The sequence below is a fragment of the Saccostrea cucullata genome, unplaced genomic scaffold (assembly GCF_032062105.1).
Source record: "Saccostrea cucullata isolate Sc308-1 unplaced genomic scaffold, CSIRO_AGI_Scuc_v1 ctg2605, whole genome shotgun sequence".
NCBI lineage: Eukaryota > Metazoa > Mollusca > Bivalvia > Ostreida > Ostreidae > Saccostrea > Saccostrea cuccullata.
Genome location: NW_026940953.1, coordinates 4,838 through 21,963, shown reverse-complemented (window position 1 = coordinate 21,963; position 17,126 = coordinate 4,838). Strand labels below are relative to the sequence as shown.

The following is a 17,126-nucleotide window of genomic DNA, read 5'->3' as shown; positions in this document are numbered from 1 at the left end:
GGTGATGTTAGATTATTACTATATAAATAAGGAACGCCTTGTTTATCGTCTAATTTACATGCTAGTTGGTCTTTGTCGTCTATAGTCAGTAGAATATCCAAATATGTGTCAGACGCAAGGCAAATATTGGAATGCCCATGGTATTTCAAAAATGATTTTATTTTTATATGTTAAGTAAGAAAAATATGATGTTTTATACAGATATATATAGCTATATATTATTTATTAAAAATTTCAGATATCATGTATTTACATACAGGTTATACCATAATTGTCTTTACAACAGAAGAAGTATGTTTTTGTTCTTTGTCTAGATTTGTGTTTTTCAACTTAAGCAGCCACCGTTTTTAAGTCTCGTAAGAATTGTACTAATGAATTTTCTAATTCGTTGTTCCAGTCAAGCTAGATTGACCATTTCCAGCATACGGATCGCTAGAAGGGCTTTAATTTTTGGAGGTTTGAGTGCCAGAGGTAGATCTAGAGCTTGATACTGAAATAAATCCAAAACTAACGACTCTTCGCTTGAAAAAATCGAATGTATCCTTCCGAAATAAAATGTAGATCCAAGGATCAATGATTGAATTCAAAATGGAAAGACGAATCGAATAAAGTTCAAACTCTCCATTTCCCGAAATGGTCCCAACTGCATGGCCAAATATATTAATCTGTTGAGAACATAAAAATAAGCATCTTAGTTTTATACACTCGGTACAGAGATACTATTTATTGCTAATACTCTCATCGTAGCTCAGCCTTTCAATTAACCATTAGCATTCTAAAATTTTATAAAATGTCTACCATCAACTTAAGGATAATTCAATACTTACTAAAAGTGATGAAATACAGGAAGAAAACAAGACCACGATTAGGAAGAGGAAGACAATGATGTGGATATTCTTCTTCTTTGTTATGTTTTTCTTCTTCTGTTGGCTATCGTAACAGACCCGGACAATCACCACGGTGTTCAGTACGGCGGTGGTGGCGAGGATCAGAATGCCTGTCAGGGAATACAACATTGCCAGGATCCTACTCCATGTGGCAGAATCTGAAAAATCCATAAAACACCAAGAACCCGGGAAAAAATTCTGGCTTTTCTGACCGACCATCAAATGGAGGCTGGACATAAAGGCAGAGAAAATCCAAATTCCTGCCAGAGTTAAAACAGCTTTCCTGTTTTTGGTCGGGGAGTTATAAACGTGGGGATACAGAATTGCTATAAAACGGTCAAAAGACATGGCACAGACAATAAGTGCCGAGGCCAGGATAGTAAACATGAATATAAATGCCATGTAGTCGCACAATCGCTCAGGATAGGTAAATTCGAAATAGGAACCATATCGCACCATGACGATTGGATGGGAAAGTAGCACCCCGCCTCCATCTGTGATGGCAAGTCCACACACGAAGCGGTAGAACGGTCGCCATTTGTGTGTTTTTGTAGAACAGCAGAGAATAACCAAAGCCAACATGTTTCCCGATGTTCCAAAGACAAACAAAAGAGTCGGTGGGACCATCGAGGGCCATTCTTGTTCCGATTTGGGTGTCGTCTGGTCGTATTGTATCATTGCTGATAATTCAGTCATCGTTATCTCGTTACCTAGTTGTCTTCTTAATTTTTTGTGGACTTGATGGATCCTTATATACATATATTTTTTTTAAAAAGTGCTTGATTTTTTCTTCCTGTTCTAATTCTTATTTTACTGCAACAGGAATTTTATATATAATGCGATGATACTATACATGAACTAGTATGTCTTAACGAAGAAGGGCTTAAAAAATGAATCTACACTAACCGGGATTTTCCATCACAAAAAAAGGAATATCGGAAACACATTCTCTGTGCAATGAATCAATTTTATCAAAGCAAATAAATAAGACTTTGTTTACTTTATAAACAAAGCAGAGTAGAGAAGAATGAATGCATTCAGTTTGTACGGGATTCACCACAACAAAGAATACATTCAGAATCTCCTCATGTGATCACGCATTGATACCACAGAGACTGAAACATTTATTTCATATTTATATATTTTACTAGAAAAAGAATAGGGTAATGGTAATCCAGTTACAAAGCCATTTTCCTGATCATGACAAGGAGCACTTGGTGGAAGTGACCTATCGACAAGGAATTTTCACTCCTCCATGGCACCTTATCCCACCTTATGTGCATTAGAGCTTGTGTTTCCTATGATATTGATTTGTTTTGTTTAATTGAATGTACAAGTTAGAATATTTTAGATTTTCCACACTTCATCGTGAAAAATAATGTCCCATGTATATATTGCTACGGTCAAACTGTTCAAGTATAATGAAATCTTACAGTACGTGCCTCACTATTCCTAGGTAATGAATATTAAAATCAAAATCCTCTAAAGGGGGTCAATGCACAATAATTCGCGCATCACAGTAAAATGAAGAATAAGAACTCTTTCAAAGCAGCTATTTCCACATGATTAATACAATTTAACAAAATTAAGGAATCAAGGGTTTAAAAAAATCTAATTGCAATTTTATAAACAGGTAACTGATTTTAAAAACTATTTTATTTTTAATGTAGTAATAGTGTTTTTTTAATGTTTTAAAATTTTAGATTTTAAATATGTTATGAAGAAAAAATTAAGTTTTCCTTATAACGTTACCATGAACATTCTTTTGAGTAAAATATCCTAATATGAAGCGGATGTGTCAGACTCGCTGGTATCTTAAATTTCAAGTTCAAAAGGATATATCGAATCAATGTAGTGGTGGAAATGAACAATGTTAATTGATCGATATATCTAAATTTTGAATAGACCACAGCAAGAGTCGATCGACTTTATTTCAGTTTAAATTTTTTGTCATAAATCCTGTTCCATATGAATACAAAGATAGGTCTGTTAATAATGGAGCACAACCAGTACCCATGGAATTTCCGAGAGTATAAAATGCAATTGGGTTTTGCTAGGGAAAATTGAAAAATAAATCTTAAACGTACCATTGTTAAATTTTATTGATAATTTACGTATAAGGATAAATTTTCTTTATCAAATTTAGCCAAAGCAATATATATTTTGATGTTCCTTGTGTATTAAAAATGTATACATGTATAGTTCCTACTGTGTATTCTATCGTCGATGATTGCAACCGTCATAAGATATTGAATGTTTAAGACTTCCTATGGATTTTTTAAAGAAAATTTCGCTGTATGTAGATATAAAAAAAGTAGGTTCATTGGTTATTTCCCGAATCTATCTATACCGTGTAACATATCACCCTTTAATACTTAATACTGGTAATTTACGAAAATAACTATTAATATTTTAAACCCTTTATTTGCAATTCGTTACAACACCGTGAATCCAGTTTTGCCTGAATTTGTCTGAAATATAAGCAAACATGTTTAAATAAAAAAACAAATTTCTCTCTCCTCCCTATCCTTAGTATCAGAATAACAGAACTACATGCATTATCTGACATATGCTGAAAAAGATATAAAGTAGACCCAAGTTTTCATTTTTCTATAACTTTGACATTTCAAAAAAATACACCAAAAAATATTTATTTTTGCTGACCTGAAAGAGCAATTGACCTATTTGGATTGAATTTTATTCAAGATTACCTCGGTCCTCCATTTTAATACTTTTATCATGTTCAATTTCTTCAGTAGAAGAACTGAGCAAATACCATTATGATACCAATTTGTCATGAAGCATTGTTGTTGATACATGCGTTTAATATTGTTCAAATAAAAGGATGCGTAATCTATCAAAGGGAGTTAAAGAATATTGAAAAATAGTGGTAACGTTTTTTTTTTATTTTCCCCCAAAAACAAATCGTTCATTAATGATATAATGTATTATAGAAATTCCTTCCGTAGTGACGATTTAAGCTTGAACATTTAATGTCCTCTTTTGTGAGTGTGGTTTCACAACAGATCAAAGTTTAAAACACATTAAAAAATATTTTTTTAAGGATTCACGTTAATTTGATATAAGCAAGCTTCCGTATCTATGTAGTTTCGATTGAATTCTGTTCATCTCATCACCTCTCTTATTAGGATAAATTGAGGCCACAATAAGGTTTTGCAGTTTTCAGAAAATATAGAAAAATTCAAGTTTCATTTTAAACCACAAGGCATTAATTATATCGATTCACAAGCTACGTATATTCAAATTTTATCAATTTATTCCCCCGGGGTGAGCATAAGGATGGGACATGGAACATATTCGTGATTAATCATGATCATTTATATTGATATGAAATCATCCTAATATGCAGTCATTTCTAAGTCGGAGGCACAGGTGAAAAACAAAAATTTTTAAAACCTTCTTCCCTAAAAGAACAGGATTGCGATTAGTGAAATAAAGACGAAACATGATACAACAGCCTTTGCCCAAATTTCGTTACATTATATTTCGTTACATTAACAAATTCATGTATGCCTTTATATTACAGTTAAGGAAAAAGATAATACACACTTAATGTTTCATTCTTCATTTAAAGTTTTAAGTAATATCCTTTCTTTTAAAGTAAATTTAAAGAATGTTTAGATATGCAACGATGTTGACCAAGATAAAAAAAACAGTAATCTGCAGTTTTGCACGACATAGAATGTTTAAATAGTTTTTAATATTTTAGAGATTTAATATTTGTGCCATCAGATTCAAAAGTATATACAAATAATTTCGCTTGAAGCATACGTATTTATTACAAAATACCCTGTCCCTGTTAGTACAGGAATACTCTTTTAAAATCATGTTCCTCGGAAGTAGGGATTGCTACAGTAGGGTATTAGAGTTTAATATGGAAACGTGCATGAAATTAAATCAATCTTTTAAGGAACAGATTTTAAAGGGGTATGGACACAGTTTCAACTGAACTTTATTTTTATCTATTATAATGTTTACAACTCTTCAGTAAGGCAATTTTAATGATCAGCAAAACATTTGAGGATCATTTGTTGATTTAGAAATGAGATACAGAGCTTAGAATTTTTCATGGTGTAAATAATGTTTATATCATGTTTACAATGTATAACAAACTGATTCAGCAATACAATATAAATTGACTAAATGCATTTAGAATTAACAACCTTTTTAAACCCACGCTTGAAAAACGGGAGGGTATATAGTAATCACTATGTCCGTCCCTCTGTCTGTCCGTCTAGCTGTACGTCCGTCCGTCTGTCTGTTAAGCTTTGGGGTACCCAAATCTTATCTAAAACTCCTCTTCTACCGCTGAATGAAATTTGAAGAGACTTTCACAAAATCTTCGTTATATAACGCTTTTGTGTACCTCCTATTTTACTTGTTGATCTGAGTTACGATAAGAATATCCGTAAGCTTAAAATGCCTAAAAATATACATTTTAATTGAGCTAGATTTTAATTTTAATATGTAATCCTTGTTTGAAATTGCAATCAACTTCAGATAATAATTTAATCAGGTTCTTTTTTTTTAGTATTTTGTGATGTCAGATGACTTTGATGATCACATGACGTAGGTTTATTATATTCCTAATTGTTGCAAAAAACGCTTCGGCACAAGTGCAAAACAAAACTAGAGATACTGTGAGCAATGATCTCATTAAATGATACCACCACCTCCCATATGAATATGGGAGTGTCCATGTTTTGTTTGGAAAGCCCAAAATATGTGTCAGATCAAAAAGTAAAATAGAACATGCACAATGGCAATATGTAATAAAGATTCTTTTAAAGTTTCATCAAATATCATTCAATATTATGAGAGGAGTAGCAGATAAGAGATAGGCAGACCAAAGCGTAACAGACGGACGGACAAGACGGACGAACGGACGGACATACCGAATACAATATACCCTCCCGTTTTTTAAGCGAAGGGTATAAATATTGTGCAAAGTTTGTTACATAGATCAATTCATCGTGATCTCTGGGACATAGAAAGTGCTGGGGGCAGGTTTAATTTTTACTCGCTAAGAAAATATTTTACGAGAAATTCAATTTTTCAACATAAGGGGTATTTTCTACTCTTTATCGCGATTTATACAAAAATGGATAAATTACACAAAATCCCACAGCAAAATTCAGTTAAAAGACATACTTTTCTTGTAGATTCACACAGTATATCTTCAATTTCTCCTAGTGAATAACTTGTACCAGTCCACTTTAAACAGAGGGTCATATATGGTAGTACAGAGAAGTTATTACAATTTGAACAGTTTGATATTTTACGGACAGCCTTATCCTAGCTGCTTTTTTTGGGTTTTCCAGAGCAAAACATTGACTCTGCCATTCTTTCTGTAGTATTGAAAATTTATTCGCAACTTCTCCTATACGACTGAATAAAATTTAATTATACTTTCACAATTTTTTTTTACATGATGTCATTGTGCACCTCCTATTTCACTTTTTGATCTCACACTTATTTCCAGTCTCCAAGAGCAAAAAAGCGACTTTGTTATTATAATCGTATGAGAGGCTGGGGGTAGGGGGTATCATTTGCTAAGCTCATTGCTCACAGTACAACGAAAAAAATGTACCTCTCGTTGATAATATCTGTTTGAACGAACATATATCAGCAATACTAATTAGTATATTTAATCTATATAAACAAAATTTCCTATGGGTCTTGTTTGCAGCAAAGGTTTGGAGTTCTAAATTATTCGAATATCTCGACAACTGATATTCAAAGTTTTAATTATCATTCGAAATATATTAGTTTAGTATTGTAAAGATTTAGCTGAAACTTTACCCATTTCCCTTTACGGAATAACACTAAATCATATTGTCATGCAAACATTCCTAGCTTATGTGGATTGAGATTATTGACCCTTGAGTTACGTAGGGACTTAAATCGGGTATAAATTTTTACATTGAATTTTCAGAAGGAAAAATTCACTTTTTCTCCGTAAAACAAAGGTCGTGCTAGATATATCAATACTGAATTACCTTCGGTTAAAGCATATCTTTTTAAGGATGAAATATTTTCATTGGAATATAGGGGAAACGACATAATGGCCAAAGTAACTCATGAACACGTAATAGTTAAAGGGTTTCTTGTTAATAATATAATCAGACATAGAAATTAAAAAGAAAAGATATCTAACTCATTTACCCTGTAAACGTATTTGCATTTTACCTTTCCAGTTCTCTTTACGGAATACAATAGCACACGAACCAATATTTTCTCGAATTGCAGAATCCGCCACTTTTACCGAGGTTAGCCTTGCAATAATCACTGCAATCTCTGTCGCTGTGATATAAAGGACCATAGCAACCATGTCCCGCCATGACAACTTCCACAGAGGCTAAAAAATATTCAAATGCTTTTATTTTTATCTATAATAAAAATGTTGGAGTGTTGGAGTGGAAACCTTTTATTTTTTTCATTAACTTTTCTCTTTATTATAAAATTAGATTGTTTTAATTATTGCATAAAAGAAAACAAATATTATTGATTTAGACGTATTGCATCATAGATTAAGATATAACATACGAACCAATAAAAAAGACACACAGCAGAATCAAGAGGAAGGCTTTCATCTCTATGTTTTTGGATTTAAATCTGTTAAATCTATGGTATGAAAAGATTGTTTTAGAAGTCCGAAAAATAGCTCATAATTCAACAGAATCATATTCCTATTCTTTATAATTCACTACAAATAAATGACAAACAAAGAGTCCTTGATCGTTTGATTCCTTGTGATCAAGTTTTCACAAAATCAAATAATTCATAGATTTTGCAACCAATTTGACAAACTGAGAAAACTAAGTGAATTAAATATCTGTTCAATTTTCTGAAATTAAAATACTACATGATCTAATATATAATCATACTTTTAAAAGTTTATGATTTAAACGTTAGTGAAAAAGGCCTGTATCCATTGACGGGTAATGGATTAAAAGCAGAATGATGATTATAATTATAATACAAAAAAACACATCGAATTGATTCATGGGTTAAATTGTATTGTGTTGCTAAAGGGAGTCGATGATTAATCAATGATAATTTGAATAACGACCTACAGATTCCAAACAGAAAATCCAGAACGAGGTCAAAGCGTACGAAAATCTTGTATATAGCGTATGAGGAAATGAAATCATAATATAATCTGTAAAAATTAATTAGAATTTTTCTTAGTTATTTATATATATATATGAAGACACGTTGCTTGAGAACACCTAAACATTTTTAAAAAATCCTATATCTATCCGAAGGATCAGTGAGCATTCCGATTTTATTCTTTATAAGATTTCAATGCTTCTAAGTAACAAACATACGTACCAATGAAGGTTCAAGTAGTCTTTAACGAATGCGTAGCTTCCGAGGTTCCTTGAAAACAACAAATTACACTTAGGAAAAACGTCTTTTATATATTTATCGCCAGTAGCTTGTGTCATCTATACTGCAAACATATGCTTAGGGGGCTGTTTCGGGAGTCTCAAATTAAGTAATTTTAGTGCAACCAAACACCGTGATACCATTTTTGACAAAAAATAGGCTTAGATGTATGTCATTGACTAAAGTCGTTTTAGTAACATGTGGCATACGAGATTTAAAATATACGCAATTTAAATGATAAGTTACAACTGAAACGTCGACGTTATCTCAGAAAATAACATTAAATAAGTTTTTCCTTCCCTTTTCATCTCGGTTCATATAAAATAAGTAATATTATGAAATGAGAACATGAAAGTATAATTAATAAAATATTCAAAAAAAAAAAATGAATCAACAACAGATATAAGATATATCAGAAGGCTAAAAACAGGATATTTTTCAGGATTTTTTCCCATTTCCTATCTAAAATTTATAGGTTTAAAATTGTAGCATATAAAGTAGATACTAGAACGAAACTGACTTAATGATACATTGTATTTGATGACATTATCATTTTATCGACAATGAAACTTGTGAAATGATGAATTTGAGCGAGACCTTTTATATACTTGTTTCAGTAACTTGTTTGTAATAGCTTGTCTTGTTTTAGAAATTGTTCGTAAAAAATTCTAATAGTTTTTGGTTGATAATTTAGGATGCCTTATGTGCATATTTATTTCTTATCTTAATCCAGCATATAGAGATACATGTAGGTACAACCCTTTCAAAGACTTTAATTATGAAACAAGTAATTGTTTTTACATTTGAGTTTGTATCTCTTAAAATTTTTTTTTATATTTATTGTTTGAATATTCTCGAAATTTCTTGAAAAAAATGCTTATGTCTGAGTGTGTTTTCTAAAAACACGATTTTGTGGATAAAAAAAATCCCTGCCACTTATGTTTACAAAGAATTTAAATATTTTCATCCATTAAATATAAATCGTAAATATAAATGAAAATGAAATTTGAATATAAATCTTTCTTTATTTAAAAGAAAACATGGTTATTAATCAAAAAATAATCGCCGCTAAGCAAGCCGCCTGTTTAGATTTCTTGGGCAATGATATTGTAACGAAACAGAGGGTATCGTGTAAGTTATAATTATCTCGTGGGCCGCTATTAGTTTTCTGGCTACTGGTCGAGATTTGATGGTTCCGTTGGAAACAGTTTGACCAATTTTAGTCACTTAGTTGGTTGAGGTTATGACCAACTTTTGGTCACTTATTTGGTTGAGGTAATGACTAACTTTTGGTCACTTATTTGGTTAAGGTAATGACTAACTTTTGGTCACTTATTTGGTTGACGTAATGACCAACTTTTGGACACTCAATGGGCTAACCTAATGACCACTTTAATAATGTTTGTATCTAAATAGTTAGGAATAAAACTTGTTTAAAGTTTGTTACATTTATTGTGAAGATAAAATGGTTCACTCGTAAACACACAAAATGGTACACTATTACTTGGTTGGTACAACGTTATTTGGTTAACAAAAAGGTGACCAACCGATGGTCAATCCAGGACTTTCCTAATACTAACAGTAACTTGGTTCCCTCATTGGTTTTGTATACATAGACTTGGTACCGTCTTATAACCGAAGTATACGGAGTCGTTCCCCAAATTTACTTAGGTCACTTTATCCATACATGTCCCAGAACGAATTCGATGTTGATATCGACGATATCGACAATATTATGTCGATATCGTATCGATATCGATCGTGATCAGCACTATTAATTGGAAATACTTGGTATCATATTTGAGACTCTATATAATGTCGATGTCGTCGATATCGACAATATCATGACGATATCGTATCGACATCGATCCTGTTTGCACAATTCATTTTCACAATGAGGTATAACATGATTTTACAAAGTCAAATTGAAGTCAAAATTGATTCATTATTGGCATGAATATGAAAATAAATTATGATTAAGAAAGTATAAGGGTTGTTATTGTTTTAGCTTAGATTTAAAGTGAGATGTTGGGTTAGGGTAACAATTCTTGTAAATGTTTAAACAATCATGATTCGATATCGATAGATATCGTCGATATCGACAGAAAGGTAAACTTATGAAACACAGAAGTTATGTAAAAATAAAGATTGTTAAAGTAATATGATTTTAACAATCATGATTCGATATCGATACGATATCGTCGATATCGACGATATCGATGGGAGGTAGAATCTTCGTAAAAATAAAGTAATTAAACATAATCACAATCAAAGTAACAGGGCAGGTATTTACCAAGGGCTGAGCAAACATGATTTGATATCGAAGCGATATCGTCGATATCGACGATATCGACACTACAGGGAAAGTTATATAAAGAAAGTTTTAAGTAATAGTTGTTAAACACACAATATTAAGGATGGAAACCACAATTCTTGGAACAACCATGATTCAACATCGGCACGATATCGAGGATATTGACAGTAAAGAAATAGTCTTAAAGCAGAAAGTATCGTAATTAACACATGAGAACAGAGAAATATCATAGAAAACTATTTAAAAAAGTAATATGCCGATATCGTAACTACATCGTGTCTTGGACATAACTCGCTTTATATAGACAAATGATGTTATGATGACGTAAGACTATCAGATATCTATTACTTCATAATTAATACAATCAATAATTTGCGAGTTTTGACCATCAAAATTACCTAATAAATCAATAAGGTTGTACCCATATAAAACATACAACATACACCATTTTGTCATTAAATTATACATGTTGAATTAATAAAGTCATTAAATCAATTATTGTTTATTTCTTTCGTTAACTCTTAATTGACAAATATTTATTTAGTTTATAAACATCGCGTTCAATGTCCATTTATTCCGATTACTCAATCCTTAATTAACTTAATATCATTATTCATACATATATCAAAATAAACTACATAAACTGTATATGTTTTTGTTAGTACTGGAATTAATGTTGAAGTCAATTGCAGAATCCGCATAACCCGCTGAAGTTATTTATGTTTTTGCCGCAACAGCTGCAGCTCAATTCCCATGCTAATATACAATGAAAATTGATCCAAGAGAGTTCATGTATTGATAATGATATTAATAATAGGACCAATTAAATAACACGAAAGATGGAAGATGGATACGCTGAAAAGATGCCAATAAAATGAAACTTAAGGTAGTGCAAAGAACACCTGGATTCTATTTCAACTTATTTCTTAAAAAGTACCGGAGGAAAAAAAAATTTTACTCTATTGACAACAATAAATGATCTCTGATAGAAAATTAGTTTTGGCATGTTTTCATCATATGTTGGAAAAAAATCAGAAAATCCTATTAAGGTAGATCGCGGGTTTGCTGACGTCACAATAGGATTTGACGTAAAAAGCTTACCGCGTTCAGATAAGCAAGCAAAATATATCTTCAGCAGTTGCAGTAAAAAGTGAAATAAAATGTATAAAGCTTGCTTAATGTATTTAAATATTTTTGTATGTAATTGAAAATAAATGATGTTTTGATCAAGGCGGTCTTTTACATTACAAGTAGTTTTTAACGCTGCTGTCTTCTGCATGTGTGTACGTACCTTTCTAAAATACCATTACCTTTTTGTTGCTACAATACAAAGACAGATCCACCGCCGGAATGTCTGACCTGCAGTTTAGTATTTTTGTTCACTTTTATGAATTTTGTTTTGTTTGACAATGTTTAATTAAGCCTACATACTAATCTACTTTATTTTTGTTTCTTTTAAACAACAATCATCTCTAGATAAATCGATATACAAAGTAACTATCCATTTTCTTCGTGATGATGTACGCCTTTTACGATATTACGATTGGTAATATTCTTATGTGCAATAATATTGTATGACCTAAGTACAAGTATAAGATTTTTCAAACGAGAAAGAAATAGACAATATATGATATATTTCATTTGTACACGAAATTTGTCTTACTGATGTTTTTTTTGGAGGGGGGGGGGGCAGTAAACTATATGATAATCAACAGGAGAGACGTTATTGATTTAGGTAACATCGCCAAATAAAATTTCACAAATGAAATATTACAAATAAAATATCTACGTCCTATAAATTGTCATCTATTAACTCGGACTCTTTTATTATTGACAATGAATAGCGATTCGACATACAACTCCAATTGATGTTTTGTGTGTGTGCGTGGAGGGGGGGGGGGGTGTCAAGGCAAAAGTTGCTGGCCCGTAGGAAGCAAAATTAATTAGAGGGCACAACCATATTTTTTTCAGTTAGTGTCCTATTAACCTATTAACAACAAAAATTTCCTTGACAAGCAAAAGAAAAAAAAAGGAGGGGGTAACAGGCGTTTCCACTGAGGGGGCTCGAGCATATAGTAGTAAACGTTTTATATAATATTGTAACCTGTTTTCTATAGTAAACTGTATGCTATCTATAGTATTCTATATATCTACAAAATAATGATAAGATATGGCCTTTACGGCAATTTGGAGGGAAAACAGAAGTCTGTTAATTCAGTGATAGACAAAATGAATTCATTCTATGATTTATTGATTGTTTGATTTTATATTGTTTAACGCCGAATCGGCAATATTTCAGCCATATTTCGGCAAAATTTATTCTATGAAGTATAAATGTATACAATGTAGGCCGTAAAGCCATTTTAATTCAGTTGCACTATTTCCGCTTTAAAAGCTGGTACATTTTTATCAATAAATGAAAATGATACGCAAACATATATGTTTGAAAATGTTCTTATATCCGGTAGGCCTAACATGTTTTTTTCCCCTTTCATCTACAAGTTTACGTTTGTTATAATTTTTCCCTACTCCTGCCCTTGAGTTCAATGAGAGAAAAAACACATGACATTGAAATTGTGCCATGCTGTTAGTAAACAATGGCAATGATTATACCGAAAAAATTGAATTCACGGATTGCATGTTTTATTTTGACTGAATTGTTGATTAAATCAATTTTTTTTTGTCATGCAATCATACGAAAATAATGACGTCGCACCAACGTTATATAACGTCGTGAAGAAAATATCATATTTTCGATCGAAAATTGGAAAACTTAAAAGTTTTTTGCAAGAAATTGAGCGAGAACACATATTAATTTTTTTTAATAGATCGATTCTAAATGAACTTCACATTCATTGTATCGAGATATATAAAATTCGTCTGCTTCGTTTTTACGTATGACCATTGTTTTGAAATGCGTATTCAGGCTGAAAAGGGGCATTTTACTATATATTAAATTGAAAAAGCGTCACCTGTTCTCATCAACATTAGAGCATTTGAATTACGATTACAATTTAACCACTCAGACGAATCTCAAAAAAATTTCAGAAGGAAAAATTTAAAACGAGAGGTGTTAGCTGACAAATTTTAAGCCTATGTTTTCAGGCATACAGTAAACCAGCGATCTACCTTAATTGGTCACCTGGGAGCTTACATTTTGGAATAAAGTTATGCTATCTAAGTGCAATGAACAAGCATGTAACTGACTTAGTCTGCAGATTCCCTTTACACAATACTGAACCTTGAGACCAGATGTGCTGTGACAGTATCTTTAGTTTGTGTAGCCTTGTGTTAAAGTTTCTCAGAGGTACATCTACAGTAAGAAGTCTGTCCTGCGATGACTTCTGTGTACGAGGTCTGTCCTGTGATGACTTCTGTGTTTCCTCAGATTCTCCACACATCAGGTGGTAGGCGGTCTGACTTAGTACTGCCTTGTGAAGACTTTCTGGATCCTAAAGCATACAGTTTATGTGATAAACAACATTAATCAATACTTTTTGAGTTGTATCTGGTAATACGTTATCATAGGATTACTTCATATGAATGGATCAAGAGCACACATGCAATAATACATTAAAGTACGAGTCCGTTGTTACTGAGAATTGTTCTGTCATACCATATACCTGATCGAAGTTCTTTAAGTTTTTTCCTGGTCTCCATTCTCGTCACAAATGGTTTAAATATCAGCTTTTGTTAACTTTCATTTTTATTTAGGCAATTTCTGTTACGTATTTGCTTTGAGAGAGACCAGTGAGACAAACACACTAGACTGTATAACATTTGAATACATGTAGTTGTTGAATTGGCTTTTGTATTTTATGGATTTAATCTAATTTGTTTTTGTTTGAGTAACAACATGATTGTTTGTTCTTTTGACCTTGGAATATGACTTGCATTTGAGAATATTTAATCAATCTTTGCCATAAGATATCCTTTTGGGTCTTAGTAATTTTTTTTTTTTTTTTGGTCTTGTTTCTGATCACATGAAGTTTACCGGTATGTAAGTTTCAGTTTTAAGTAGTAGACAATTTCTGCAACAAAATATTTGCTTTGTGACAGACAATGAGACTGTTTAGCAACACATGAAATGAGGACAATCAATATTTAAAATCTTCTCATAATCAGATAAGATCTTGTAATCATTAAACGGTACACAAATAACCAACCAATATTGTTTAACCTCATTGTTCCCATTTCGTGCTTGCCTTATCTTTTTTTTTAATTTGCGCATATAATTGAAGCACAATTTTATTTCTTATTAAATCCCACTCCTTTGAAAAGAATACAAAGAGATTTAAATGTTTTTGTTTGAAGCAGGTAGTGTACTGCGTTATTCCTAAATGAACATAATTGCAAATGACCAACACCAATCATGACAGAAAGTTATTGTGCAAGGTATAATTTAGCAGACCACAAAAAAGGTAATAAACTAAATAAGTCTCCTCTCCGTAAATGTAAAGTAAATGCGAGTTGTTATTATCCATGAAAAAAGTGCCTCACCTGCACTCTGATTATATTTTAGACTTTTTTAATCAATAACAATGGATCAAGAACCAGATACAGCCCAGCACTGTATCGAGTGTGACAAGGAATCCTGTAGGAACTTTTCTGCGTTTTACTGTAACACCTGTCATCAGCGAATCTGTGACCAATGCAAACAGCGCCATCAAGAACAGAACAATGGACATGAGATTGTCCTTTATCACGAGAGGAAAAGAAAAATGCAGGATCCACCCCAAACGAGATTTAGATTTTTTTTGTGATGATTGTCATAATCCCATCTGTTCTACGTGCGTTGACCAACATCACAGTGATCATGAAATTAGTGACCTTGAAACAATTTACAATGATATTCTACAGGATTGTCAGAAGGCAATAACTGAGGTTTGGAAAAAAGACATTCTTGAAGCTAGAGATAATGTTGAATTACTAGTAATCGGGAAAAAGAGAAAAAATGTCAAGAAAGAAATTGTCAAACTTAGAGTTTCCATGAAAAATAGAGCAGATGAACTGAAAGAGGTTGTTGACAATATACTTACTGATAATAATAAAAAGTTAGATGAAATAGAGAACTCCGTCCTAACCGAAATGAATGAACAACAGAAGAAAAAAGAGGACTACATAAATTACCTAGAAAAACTGATTATAGATTATGAGAGTAAAATGTCTTCAATAAAACACACTGAACTCATGAAGTTCCATTTAGATATTTCATTGGCTACCCTTAAGATGCCTAGCAAATCTGAACCCAAACTTCCAACTTTTACATTAGGTACACTAAATAAAGAAGAAATTGCCAAACAGTTTGGTGAAATAGAACTAGATTTATCAGAAAGGTTTAAACTTTCCTCTGTCACAAAAGTAAGTGAAAAAACTATCCATAGAGAAGGAACTTTTCATTTGTCTCTCTTACCTCCAAACAAATTTTGGGCTAGTGGAAGGTGGGGTAATATCAATCAGTATGATATGGAAGGAAACATCTTACAAAAAATATCCACCACTACTTTGGATTTCCAAGGTATCCACACAGTCACAACAGAGGAGGAACTGCTTTACACAGATATGAATGAAAACGCTGTATACAGAGTAAAAAGTGACATGTCCATCAACAAACTTATTGAAACAGGGAGCTGGGAACCTGGAGCCATCTTCTCCTCTCCTATAAATGGACACATATTAGTTGGTTTCCGAAAAAGAAAAAAGTCAAGCAATAAAATAACTAGATACAACAGAGAAAGAACGAAGTTACAGGACATACAGTGGGATGATAAAAGAAAAACTCTCTACAGAAGTATACATTTCATCACAGAGAACATCAATGGTGACATCTGTACATCTGACTGGAAAGCCAGAAAGGTTGTGATGGTGACCGCCTCAGGAACGTATCGCTTCTCTTACTCTGGTCTCCACCCTCAGTCTGGATTTATTCCCTGTGGAATCTGTACAGATGTTCTGGGAAACATTTTGGTGTGTAATAACTATTTCACATTTATAAAGAACTGCTTTAGTGTCGACCTGCTGGACATCAATGGTCAGTTCTTGTCTTTTATACTCACATCAGAACAATTTCCTCCATCCCCCCATGCTCTTTGTATTGATGACCAACACAATCTCTGGGTTGGGGGATTAGACAGTTCTACTATCCTTGTGTACAATTATTTGCAGAAAACAGAAAAATGATACTATATTATATTTACTGTCTTATGTTTATGCTTAATCAGTTTGTGTAACAAACAACCTCACTTAGTTAGACATAAATGTTAACTTAATGGAGAAATAAATAACAACAAAGATTAATAAGTCACACAAGTATATTCACCTATCTCCGGCGTTTGGTTGTGATCAATAGTATATGAATTTCCAGAATTTGTAATATATACATAATTATATTATTTTGTATTTCCCAAATAATCATTATAATTATACCCGCACTTTCTAAAGAAAATTCGGGTATATTGTTGTTTTTCATGTCCGTCCGTCACACTTTTCTTCCCTGACCTCCTCCTACATTT

General features: G+C 32.2%; 2 protein-coding genes and 1 long non-coding RNA gene across 3 annotated transcripts; 1 reads left to right on the top strand and 2 right to left on the bottom strand.

Moving 5' to 3' along the window:
• Positions 1-443: 443 nt before the first annotated feature.
• On the bottom strand, positions 444-1,613 carry LOC134256703 (prostaglandin E2 receptor EP4 subtype-like). The gene is made up of 2 exons (XM_062739381.1): positions 828-1,613; positions 444-665 (listed from the first exon to the last, which is right to left on the bottom strand). The coding sequence occupies exons 1-2, from the start codon at positions 1,581-1,583 to the stop codon at positions 444-446; spliced, it is 978 nt and encodes a 325-aa protein (XP_062595365.1). The 5' UTR covers positions 1,584-1,613.
• Positions 1,614-3,306: 1,693 nt separating this feature from the next.
• Positions 3,307-7,535, bottom strand: LOC134256701 (uncharacterized). Its single transcript, XR_009989771.1, has 3 exons — positions 7,459-7,535; positions 7,098-7,266; positions 3,307-3,358 (listed from the first exon to the last, which is right to left on the bottom strand). It is a non-coding gene; the product is annotated as an uncharacterized LOC134256701 (long non-coding RNA).
• A 7,759-nt stretch (positions 7,536-15,294) lies between these two features.
• Positions 15,295-16,794, top strand: LOC134256704 (uncharacterized). Its single transcript, XM_062739383.1, has one exon. It carries the CDS (start codon positions 15,295-15,297, stop codon positions 16,792-16,794), a length of 1,500 nt encoding a protein of 499 aa, XP_062595367.1.
• The last annotated feature ends 332 nt before the right edge of the window (positions 16,795-17,126 follow it).

Coding starts and splice junctions, on each gene's coding strand:
- LOC134256704 (XM_062739383.1), top strand. CDS start 15,295: ATGGACATGAGATTGTCCTTTATCACGAGAGGAAAAGAAAAATGCAGG.
- LOC134256703 (XM_062739381.1), bottom strand. CDS start 1,583: ATGACTGAATTATCAGCAATGATACAATACGACCAGACGACACCCAAA. Junction 666..827: donor CCTGTATTTCATCACTTTTA/GTAAGTATTGAA, acceptor TGTTCTCAACAG/ATTAATATATTTGGCCATGC.